We start from the raw sequence: 13067 nt of genomic DNA on the forward strand, positions 1-13067 counted from the left end.
CATTCTCAATAATGACCAATACCACGGTGTAATAAACGGCATTATGGCCGCATTATTACACTGCGCCACAGTACCAGGCTGCGGCCGTCTGTACCTCACAGATTTGGCGGGAAAGTGTCAGTCAAGTTTGTAAAGAGGCAGGAGGAGATTATAGATGGAAAGCGGTGTCCCCGGTGCCCTCCGCTGCATGGGACATAACTATGGCCATACGTCAGCCTCCACCACACACAGCCGCCCTGACAGAGCCCCCCGGAGCCACTCACCCGGTGGTTCTGATAGGCGGTGACGGCGGTGAACCGGGTCTCCTCAAACACAAACGTCTTGAAGTTCTCCTCCGCGTATTTCTCGCTGTCCTTCCGGGGGTCCACGTACACCACATGGAAGCGCGGCTGGTACCGGTGCATGGAGTTCAGGATGATCTGAGGAGGAGAAGCCCGGACAGTCACCACGGAGCCCCCATAATGGCTGCCAGTGTCCCCCTCACAGAGCCCCAGAGACTACATACTGCAAGGAGCCCAGCCATGGAGTAATGGTGGGGTCCGAGATACATAGGAGAGACATTACAGAAGGCACAGATGGCAGAGAACACTAGCCACATAACAGATATACACAGACACAAGAACTAGATGGCGAAATGCAGACAAATCTAGTCTAGAGATAAATATCAATCATAGAAAGGAGGTAAAAAACATAATAGATACAAGAGTAACAAACAAATATTCATAAAGATTAAGAATAGAATGGTGGACTGATGTGAAAATATAGATTGTTGAATAATAAATAGTTCTAAGGGAAAGACATAGAGAAATAATAGAGGCATAAATATATAGACATTAATAAAAGACAAATGGATAGATAATGAATAGATAGATATTAGATAGACACAAAATCAATAAAACGTATGTGCAGCATCAGAAAAGGATGAAGGCTGACAGTCCTCCCAGACCAGAACCAGTCCTCCGAATAGAGCAAAAAATGGAGTCAGCACAACAATTCAACACAAAATGAGAGAAAGATCCACATTTGGACCGAAGCCTTGTCAGTACCAGCTATTAAAACCTACTTTGTTCAATTTTTTTTCCATTTGTGCGCTGCCTCCATTTTTTAGAAAGATAGATAATAGATAATAGATAGACCTATAGATAGATAATAGATAGAGCTATAGATAGATAGAAAAATAGACAATAGAAAGATAGATAATAGATAGACCTATAGATAGATAATAGATAGAGCTATAGATAGATAGAAAAATAGACAATAGAAAGATAGATAATAGATAGACCTATAGATAGATAATAGATAGATAAAAATATAGATAACAGAAAGATAGATAATAGATAGACAATAAAAGCAGCACCAGTAAAGAAGTCAGGGTGCCAGCCTCCCAGGTACAGATCAAGCCATCAATAACATAAGAAATGGAGCAGCACACCGATTTTAAGTGAAAATTAGTGCTATTTCCTAGTCCATTATGGGCTGTTAACACTATTTTCACCTTTACAATTGGTGTGCTGCCTCCATTTTATTGTAAACAGATACATAGATAGATGTGAAAATATAGATTGATGAATAGTACAATTATATAAGGGAAATAAATAAAAATAGAGACATCACAGGAAGATATAAATAGATTAATAATAACAACAGACAGCGATACATAGTAGATAGATAGATAATTAGATAGACAGACAAGTACACTGAATAGATAGATAATGGCACATAATAGATCTGATGATGATGCTGCTCTGTGGGGGTTCTCTGTGATAAAATAATTGCACCCCGCAGATGCCTCTCTCATCCCCACTATCCCCAGTGTATTCTGAGGATATCTACATACAGTATATTACTGTCTCTCACTTACATGGCCATTGTCGTCTAGTAAGTTATTGGTCAACTTCAATTTGTCAAAGGACACGATCTGTTTCATCCATTGAGCACCCTTGGCTGGAGAGTCCGGGTGATAGTGCACCCTGCCCGGGGTGGCGGGGTCAGCCTTGCCTGCTACTAACCACGATGAGCTGTGGAAAGCATATCTAGAGGGAAGCACACAAGGCATCACTGCAGGACACAAGGTAGGGGAAACACGCGTGATTGTACGCTGTGATGGCTGCATGTGGGTCAGTATGTGTAATACATTTATATGCATACTATCTTGGATATTATCTGTCTGGACGATATGTATGACTATGCTATATCTGTGAACATGTCATAGATATTTATGTTATGGTGTTTGTTTGTTTTTTAATATGTTTTTGTCTATCTGTGTAATGTGTTAGGTAATCTGCACTTTGTGTGTGTGATGTGTGCACACTGTGTGAGAGCACCATGTGTATGGATGGGGGATTGAATTTCTATTCCCAATCTTTTTAAAATCTGTTTTCCAGTGTGTAATATGTAGGAGACCTAATGTATGGAGAGAGAACTGCTGTTACATGCAGATAGCATGGATTGTTTCCGGAGTCCATGCACATACACAAATATACTGTGTCATTATAATGATCGCAAATGGCAATATTTGTTATTACGGTGTACAATTAGTGGCTAATAAATATATTGCATATTTTATCATAATATTACATAATAACATAGATTAAAGCAGCAGACTATGTCCAAGGACGAAAAATTTGTACAAAGCCCCCACTTTGTATATGCCTATTACATGGGGCCATGACATTTAAAATACGTATAATGAAATATAGCAGTGAACCTAATACATCTACACATAAAATAACATTAATCCTGTCATTTGTTCAATACATTATGTTGGGGGGGGGGGGGTTACCAGAAAAAAAAAAAAAAACAATACGGGGACACATGGCTAAATATTAGATGTACATTCTTTCCAGATGCACCCATGGTGTCCATAGTCATTGGTGGCATTTAGGTCGGGATACAGGAGGGGCACCTGGGATTTCACATCTGTGCAGCACAGTTCACCCACTGACTATGTACAGCTGTATAAATGATCGCTTACCGATAGCGCTTATCGTCCACTGGTACAAAGTCCATTAATAACATGTAATCAGCCATGGGGTCCATCCCGAATATCTTCACCTGGAAGGTGGGGAACATGCGCCTGGCAGGGGGAAGGAGGGGCAGCGTTATAGAGGATGGTAACATACAATGGATGACCACTATCTGATTATCACAATAATAATAATAACTCGTCCTCTTTCCAGATTGATGAGCCCATAATTGAACCTTTTCCCTCTCCATTTCAAAGCCCCTGAAAGGATTACTGCAGGCTCATAATGATTGCTGCCGGCAGTCATCCTCTTATCTGTGGCTACAGGAAACCGCTGCCACAATCTCTACACATTCATCCCAACTCGTTACTACATTATAATCCAGACCTTGACCTGTTATCCCTGTTTTATAGCTGAAATTATTTTACATGTATATATGCACAAAGGCCGTGTGTATACATAGAGGGATCTAATAAAAATCTGAATAAACGATATTATATCTGCAAGATTGTAACTGTCTCCTATTAAGAGCAATACAAAACAAGCAAACACTATTGGAATATCTATCCTCTCCTAGAAATAATATACACACGCCACTGACAAGTATTCACTGGAGCTTAGTGCCCCATATAGATTTTTGAATACCTTGGATTATGACTTAATAACAATAAACTAGTATGTTTATTTTTTTTATTGTGATCTATATGTACATTTTACGCAAAACGCTATATTTTTATATGTAATATATTTCATATTTTGCTATCTGTAGTTTTAGAAAAAAAGTAGGCTAAAAGAAACAAAAACATCGAAAAAAAGATATTGACTTGTCCATCTGTGTCATTTTCTTTTGCTACTTCCATAATTAGGAATGTGCGGGATGCGGTGTGGACGGGTGCGGTGTCACCAGGACAATGCAGAGACAAACAAGTGGAAAACACCGGGCTGCCATATACATCACTGATTTTCTCCATCATTTCCACTGCTCAAAAGGGCTTTTAACTCATTTACTCCTTAACCAGTTTTTAGTGGAGTTTAAATGTAAGGAGATGTCACTTCATACATTCCATCCACTCCATCCACAAACAATCCCGTCTCCCCTCCTGGTAACTGGAGACGTCAGTGCCTGCGACCCGTGTGAATTATTACATTACTTTCTCATATTGTATCCAACAAAAGGAACAGCTTGCTATAGCAAATCTTCATATATGATACTCTTCCTATACTCAACACTTTCACAACGTTATCCCTCGTGGCCAAATTTATAGTTTATACAATGCGTGCATTTTGTATATATATAGAGATGTAATCAAAATATGAAGAGCCTAAACAAAAAAATATTAGATCGTAACTGTCTCCTACCAAGAGCACTAAAACAAACACCATTTTAATATCTATCCTCTCCTATAAATAATTTGAGGTTTCCAGCATCCGTTTTATTATCATTTAAATAATTCGTCCAGGCTTTAACAAAAGGTATAATAATAATATAATAAAGTTTGTCCCCCAGGAACCCCAAACCTAATGCAAGTTATTTATTGGTCCTTATAATGTGTTTCAATTTACATCCAGCGCTCACAGTGAGCAGCATCAGCAGGGGTGTCAGGGCCTATAAACCGAGTACTGGACATTTACACGTTGTTGTTGTTTTTTTTTTTTGCCTGTTGATTTGGGGTAACCTGCAATTTAGATATTTTCCTTATTTATCTTTCCTTTTGGCCTGGTGCTGACACGTCCTGCATTGATTTCATTGCTCGTCCTATCTATCCTGTGCAATCACCTGTTGAGAAGTAATTGGATTCAGTAACTTGGAATAATATTTACTCGGAGCTCCGAGAAGGAAAAGAGCAAACAGTAAAACACTATATTTTGGAGGTATAGGTCACCTCTAAAGGAAGCCTAGGAACAATGTAGATAAAACCGGGAACCTTCACAATGATGCTGCTCTGAATGAATAAATAAATAGTTATATGCAGTCTATATATGTGGTATATAATCAGAGTTAGATTATCTAAACAACTGATTAATAAACATAATACAAGAATATAGTAATTATTTCGCTAATTTACTATGAACAGGATAAGAATCTGCAGGCCAGCATTATTTACAGATCAGTTGTCTGTACACAGCATAACCTGAATGTGCTGACTGAGAGCACGTTATACTCAATAGTATTGTTGGGATTTATAGCAGAAGTAGGGTATACAGATTAAGCAATAGTTGAATCTTACTCATCAACTATGCATGGTTTCAGTGAATATACCTAATATTTGAAAATTCTCCAAAAGAGAAAATCCATCTGGGTAAGATCAGGCGACCACTGTGGTCATTCCTCCAGACCTGCTGTACCTATCTATATAATAATAACAATAATAATAATAATAATAATACGAGTGCATCTTGCTTATATCTAATAAGTTTGTGATAAGTTTACAGGTCGCCACTGATAAAATATATTAATATGCTTCTATTGAACAGGACTTTTACAATTGTTGGAAGAAATGATTTGTTGATAAACCCATAACAAATCCTGATCTCCCACATTGTCTACCTGACGTGGGAATCCTCCAGAAGTTTTAGCTCCAGCTTATCCCCTCCTGTCTCCCCTGTGCAGTCAGCACTCTAGAGTCTTTAGGTTTTCGCAAGACACAAATCTCCACATTTTCCAATAATCCCAGTGGTCTTTATGATGCCGTGTTGGGTGGTGATGGCATCTTGGAGGGGCATTAATGAACTGAAAGCCTCGGTGTCAGTAAATCTACCTTCTCGGATCAACCTTTCACTTTGTGAATCTGATTGTAAAAGCTCTAATGCCATAATATAGTGTGTTAGCCCACTATGATGACACTTCATAATGGAGTCTAGCAGGTGGTGAGTGGCCATGTTTTGAAAACAGCGCACTGTAAATTATTCAGGTTTTCCCTCCACAAGTTGCATGCCAATTATTGTAATTACAGCAAGAAATATTCCCACTATGAAATCATCTTTCTAAAATTGTCACAGTTTCCACTGCCAGATCCCAGCTTCACGAGTCTTATGGTTCAGGCCTAGAGAATTACATTGTGCCCTGGTCACATATCTACTGGTTTGGGCAAGCACCAGACCCCTGACATATTGATGTGGCAGATCTACAGTTACAGAGTCAGTGTCAGAGAAGAAAATATCAATTCTATTAAAATAATAGGATGCACACAATGATTAATAATAATAATAATAATAATGACACAGCAGTCACATAAATATATTACTTTATATAAGACATTCTATATAATTCTGGATGTATCTGATAAAGATTAGGCTGGTCCTATATCTATCCTAATACTTAGATAATAAGAATAATGGCACTGATCCATTGTCCCTTACCTGCCAGCCTTGGTGACGATCATCTCTGTGCCCAGCTGGTTGAACTCGTCCCAGAGAGCTTTCATCTCCAGTTGCACGGTGATATTGGCCACCTTCGGGTTCTTCTTCACCGGGGCTTTGCTGCTGTTACTGCTGCTGCTCCCAGGGGTGGAGGAGGATGAGCAGCTGGAGGACGAGGCTCCAGCACTTTCGGATTCCGGGCAGGCATGGCTGGAGCCAGGGCCAAAGCTGTAGGAATGCTGAGCCGCAGAGCAGGGTTCGTAGTGAGGTTCGTGCTGGCTGTAGGGGTCCCCTGGAGATGGGGAGAGGTGGTAGCCCCCAGAAGCGTTTAAGCTACTTAGACTGTTCGCTGTGAAAGCTGCAACATCGCAGAAATGCGAGAGCTGGGTGAGCCAGGGACTGGAGATTGCTGAGATCATACCCAAAATAATAAAAAAGAGCAAAGAGAATAAAGCAAAGGACAAAGCAGATGTTCGGCTGTGCACTGTTCCGAGCGCGGCTGCGGCTACCTGAGTGCAGACTAACACTGCTACATGCAGGAATTTGGGAGGACAATGTAGGTGATCTGGAGGCTGCTCCCTTCCTTGTGTTTACTCAGCCCAGCAAGTTACACAGATGATCTGCGAGCAGCTACAGTCCCGGGGCAGCCTGGAGGAACCAGTATGTGGGCAACATTCCTGGATAGCTGGGCCAGTCAAATCCCTTCTGTTCTTGCCACCGGATTGAGTGGTGTGGCCCTGAGAAGAGCAGGAGCTGCTGGTTGTGCACGGTGCTCCAGCCCAGTGCCCGTGTCTGGTGTCTTATCTCCTCGCCTGCTCAGTCACGTCAGGGCCTCCCCTTTTGGGAGAGAACCGGTTCCTACTTCTAGGTAAGCTTGGACTCTCAGGTAATGCGCCCTGTCCTCGCTTATGGGACCCTGATGGGATGATTGACACACAAGTGCCTCTTCTTACCAGAGCTTCCTCCTCATGACACCCACTTTTCTGTGCAGTTATATAAGGCGTCACCCTTGCTACACCCCCTCCTCTCTTCCACTACTGCCCTCCCCTTCCTATTGTTTAAACAATAGCTATACTCTCTTGTGTAGACCTCCATCCACAACAAAACAAACAGGGCATTTTTCTTCCACTAAAAGCAAACATTGAGCACCAATGAGGTGCCATATGCCCCTTCTCTGTACCTGCCCTATATGTGCTGCTGGGACAGGGATTGTCACTGCACTCACAATTAATGGACCCTTTTCCTGCCTGGATGTAGTTGTGACATATTGCTGATAATGATTATGGTAAGAAATATATGAGAAATATATGAAACAATATATGTCAATCCAAATGATTCATTAAAATAACAAATCAAGTTTTGGCCCTGGCAAAATAATATATTAAAGTCTTATGCATTTGGGTAATGTAGGAAATATATTTGAGGACTATACAGCTATAATTATTATTAAAAAAATATGCTGTAGTTACTTGACTCGTATAAAATAAAACAAAAATAAATGTAAATACTTCAGTACACTTTTTAGGCACTTATTTTATTTACGTTTAGAATTGCATATTACAACTTCCTTGATTGCTAATAATTTGGTATATTACAAGTATTAAAAGTATTCCAATCTGATGAGTGAAATTAAACATTTCAGTTCTATTTCTATAGGGAGAAGCACATCTGTGCGGATTATTAGCATGATGGTAATAATAATAATAATGTCACTTATGCTGCACTTTGTAATCTATGCTGCTCCACGTGGAATGTTATGAAATAAATGACATTGTGTATGGTCCTGTATGTAATAAAAGTAGCCTGTTTCTCCAGTGAATTTCCATGTACATGCGACCTATTAGTGACCTGGACACTGTCGTCGCACATGTAATAGTAGAATGTTCTTGTCATTGTTGTTAGCATGAACGTTATCATTTGATATTTCTGCCAGCTTTCTGCTAAACTTCTAGTTTTCTAAATGCATCTTATATTAACATTAATTAATCAAGTAATTTAATACAATGGACACAAAGTATGTGTGTGACGACTTAAATACATTTGCAAGGATTACACTTATTTCCTTGGTGAACTTGAAATTGGGATTTGCTTTGCACATATTCACTTGACTGTGCCAGATACAGTGGGCATTTTATATGGGCACTGACATGAGCAGTTCTCCTATATGTTTCTATTAGTGTTCTATCTACATTTTCACAGCATTATCAGAGGACCTGCAGAGGGTAAGATGAGGACAGAGTAAATTAAGGCATTTGATGAGTTTATTAATAGGGATCCACGATCCACACTACTGATCCAGGGCATTACTCAGGGCACTTGCTGGCAAAGACAGGCTGGGACATTGCGTCTAAAGGGAAGCCAGGAGAAATTGTGATGATAAGAGCTACTTATGGGGATGATTAGTGACAAGGAAACTTACCCTCCATGTCCCTGGTAACAGCACTGAAGTGCATTCTCATGGGGTGGCACTGGAACCTGCAGAGCTTCTCCAGGGTAGCTCTATGCTCCTCTGTGTCCACTTGTTCTGAAGCTGAAATCAGAGAGGCGATACTGAAAGCATTGGCTTTAGGGGACAGAGGGCTGCTCTCTTCCATAAGGGAGCAAAAATAGCAGCGCCCCTTACAGATAGTCCTTCTATGACACCATTCAAGGGAATGAAACTATCACCCAAACACAGAGAAGTGCTCCTTACAACAGCACGATGCCAACAGTCACTTCAACCACTTCTGTCCTGTAGAGCTGTACGTTTCATTGTCCGTTCTAGGCAACATAGACGTATAGAGCACCCCTCCTACCCTGTACTAATTCACCGAAAAATGTGATTGTGTAGCCCTTATCTGTGCCCAGTGTCAGTCAGAAGCTGGGTGATGTCACCAGTGTCACTGCCGGGAGCTGCCCACCTTCTGGAGCTGCCTGATGTGACTGCACGTTCTGCTGGATTGGGATTTAAATAGAGCCCTGTCAATCACACCATAACTGGAAAATACAGTGCACGTCATTACGGCGAGGATATCCTGAGCTCCCATTTAAAACCACTAATATATATATATATATATATATATATATATATATATATATATATATATATATATATATATATATATATATATATATATATATATATATATTCACATTATCACATAAAATATTAAATAACAGGGGTACTCTTAACCCCCAGGGCTGATGTTTTGCAGGTAGACTTCATTGGAACATACAGTTGTGTCGTGATTGAAATATCCTGATATTAGTTTGGGAAAGCAGGCCTTTGTGCAAAGTAGTGGCGGATCTCATTAGCAGGGGATGTATCCTCCTCACATTACCTGCTGAAGTGGCCCTTTCACAAACTCTTTTACAATCTCGATGATTCCTGAGAATTACCAGATTTTAGGGATCCTGTTAAATATACAGTACATACAAGGATTGCTGGTGAAAACAAATAAGTACTGCACGGTAGTGCAAAGGGATTGTTCATATCGCCACATTTTTTAAATGGCAGAACTGACATCCAATCAATAGATCAGTGAGTAAATTTAATTCCCACACTAGGAGATGCTGAAATGTTCTCATGATGGAACGAAGGAGCAATCCTCGGGTCTGCTGCGTGTTTGTCTGTTGGTTCTATTACTGTTAATTAATATATTCATATAACTCACATTAACAAACACATTGTCGCGTTTACAATCGTCTGTACATCTATCCAGAGGATGCGCTCACTATAATTTGTTCCCACTCCGAATCTATAATTATTATAATTGGAGTCGTAAGAAGGACGAGTAGGAACAGTTTTTATAGCAGCGCTGTAATAAATTAGGATAAACGTAATATGTGATATGGCGGAGCACTAAACTGGTTTTCTGTAATAACTTACACAGGCCATGTATTAGACACATCACATTATATAATTTGTATGAGGAGCTGAAGCCCTGGGGGCACATGATGTGTGATGGTTATATTCCAGCTTGTGCTTGCATCTATCACCCTATCAGGAATGCACATGGCGGTCATTTTGCTATGCTTAGAAATACAACTCTCATGCACCCCCTTGGTCTAATAAAGCACATGATTAGATAAGCTCATGTGTGATCTATCATTTGTACCTCTTTTCATATAATGTAATTGTGTGATCTATCATTTGTACCTCTTTTCATATAATGTAATTTTTTTAATGAGTGTTCAACCTACATAACACAACCGTAATTACTTTTCCTTCTGTATTTATTATAGCCATCATCTAATGTTCTAAAATAATACTCATCATTTTAATTATTTACCACTAGAATAAGTTACAGAACACAAAATCAACTGCCTAGGATTTACAGCGCATACTATAATAGCACTGCTAGTATATGGGGTCTACATATAATATACTGAGTTTGCTGATGTGATTTAACATGACACATCATAATAATATATGATTAGCTAAAAATCACCTATTAATATCAGGGATTTTGCCTGATGCTTGCGCATTGTGGGCACTGTATGCTCATGTATGCCTCTCACAAATACCATGTACAAACATATCTGCCGGCCTCTTGAAGGTTGCGGGCTGACATTTGCTATATTGCTGGTAAACAGGTCTTGTGAGTTGTGTTGTGACAGTTGTTGTTGGGCCTGTGTATGACAGGTAGACAGACAGACAGACAGACAGGCAGAGGTAAGTCAACACTTCCTGGCTTCAGGCTGCAGAGTTCTTTCCTAGCGCTCAGGGAGAGCTGGGAGTTCCAGTGCTTTAGTGCAGCATAGAAGAGATACTATGCCTCAGTATAACAACTAATGTACTATAGCCATAATAATGCAGTATAAGCTGTCCTGCGATGCTTTATAATGTTGTTAAAAGTATCATCAACATCTTCTTCTCCAAAATTCTAAATAAATAAAATGCATGCAAAAGAGCACGAGATAGAAATGTCTATCGATTTAGAATAATAATTTAAAAAAAACAACATTTCCGCTGCATCTTCCTACAATTTACAATTCTACCTGCTTCCTTTTTGGATTGCACAAAGGTCCTCCAACTAACAGACACTACACCCTCTTTAGACCCGGCTGAAAACTCAGTCATATGACATGTCATCAAGTCATTTTTTTTTTCTCTACACAACAGACAGTGGTCTATTTCCCGGCCTCTGAGGGGTTAAAGGGCACTTAATCTATCACTCTTATGGACGTCAACACCCACCTTTGTGTCTTTTGTTATTTTTTTCCCGGTTGCTGTTATACAGAAATGGCCAACCATGGGCAGGAAACTGCAGTCTGATGAAATGATACAGTTCTATCAAGGCTTAGCTACATTGTTACAATATTTAATGAGACATGAATGTGACGTGAACCATTGTGAAAAAACTGCTGGTTTATGAGATGTGTGCTGTGTTCGAGGGCGTATGTGTGTATGTACCTGATCAGTCCTGTATATTCTACAGGAGACATCAATCCGTTTGTTTATTATTCTGCAGTAATGCGATCCTGAGCACCAGGCAAATTTCCTGTACAGCCCCAGTTACCATATTGTGTTTAACCATCACTTAATCCTCACATCAACAGATCAGATGACTTATTTGCTACAACCTTCCACTTTCCTCAATGTATTCCTTATTTATTTATTTTGCCCTAGATGGAAAGCAGAGGTAGTATTAGCATATTTGCTGACACTTATTACATTGCATGAAACAAGAGATCACTATGATGGAGCTGGAAAATACCTTCAAATATTATGATTACATACCCCTTTACAGACCTGAGTCCTGCTAACAATGGTGAATGTGTCACATCTCCCCTAACAGCACTGGGCAAAAGACAAGGTCACCGAGCTCAGGCTGCATTACTTCACATAAGTCTGCAGGAATGTGCCCAGTGCCACTCACTCCTTTTATCCAGAAATGCACATATTATTAACTCTATAAGTGCCCGAGCAACCATTATTCCTGAGACCTCCAGGGAACTGCTGGCAGGGTTATAGTTGTCCTTTCAGAATAAAAGCTTTATATAAAAACACGTGCAGGTATTAATATACTAATACTACCAACATCAAGGTGAGTATACAGATATACATATGTATAATTGTTTATGGATGCTAAAGATTTATAGTATAATATCAAATGTCAATATCTATCTATCCATCCATCCATCCATCCATCCATCCATCCATCTATCTATCTAATCTCCCTAGTATATTTCCCAACACATGTATGATTAAAATGTAATTACAGTGGGATTCATTAATATTTACACATTTAGAACATGTTGATCATACAGATTCTACATTTTAATGTTACTATTAATGCCAGCAGTGTTTCATTTGTGGTCCCTTGCTTTGTCTAGTAATTATAAGTCTGGGTAAGTCCCCAATATACTGTCCCTCATAGCAGGAAGTCCATGCATTAGAAGAAAACCTCTACTTACGTGACAGCTCCCAGCGTGAAAACATTCACTTGTCCTCAGAGGAGACTTGGCTCTTGGATGAGACAGCAGTAGACCCAGATTTATTTATACCGTTCCCATCACAGCATGCAGTCCTGGCTCTTTTTTTTTTTTCTCTGCCCTATAAATCCTTGCGTAGGATTTCTTATGGCATTGACCAACCAACCACCAAATCTGGCATTCAGATTTTCTTCTGAATTGATTGAGCTTTAGAAGGGACCAAATAAATGCATGACATTGCCTTTTCCTAAAATGCACGATGATCTGCTATCTGCCAGGAAGGCAGCCTAATTAATGTGAGCCAGTATGGGAAAGTATAAGAAC

The 13067-nt window shown here is 39.7% G+C and overlaps 1 protein-coding gene across 1 annotated transcript in view; it reads right to left on the bottom strand.

The window, feature by feature from the left end:
- Positions 1–12858, bottom strand: part of TBX1 (T-box transcription factor 1) — a 66011-nt gene extending 53153 nt beyond the window's left edge. The window contains exons 1-6 of the mRNA XM_069756405.1: positions 12726–12858; positions 8746–8856; positions 6327–6684; positions 2975–3076; positions 1862–2033; positions 264–419 (exon numbers count right to left, since the gene is read on the bottom strand). Of these exons, the coding sequence (XP_069612506.1) occupies positions 264–419; positions 1862–2033; positions 2975–3076; positions 6327–6684; positions 8746–8856; positions 12726–12750 (924 nt within the window). The 5' untranslated portion in view covers positions 12751–12858. The remainder of the gene's footprint in view (positions 1–263; positions 420–1861; positions 2034–2974; positions 3077–6326; positions 6685–8745; positions 8857–12725) is intronic.
- Between the last annotated feature and the right edge of the window lie 209 nt (positions 12859–13067).

The sequence above is a fragment of the Ranitomeya imitator genome, chromosome 1 (genome assembly GCF_032444005.1).
Source record: "Ranitomeya imitator isolate aRanImi1 chromosome 1, aRanImi1.pri, whole genome shotgun sequence".
NCBI lineage: Eukaryota > Metazoa > Chordata > Amphibia > Anura > Dendrobatidae > Ranitomeya > Ranitomeya imitator.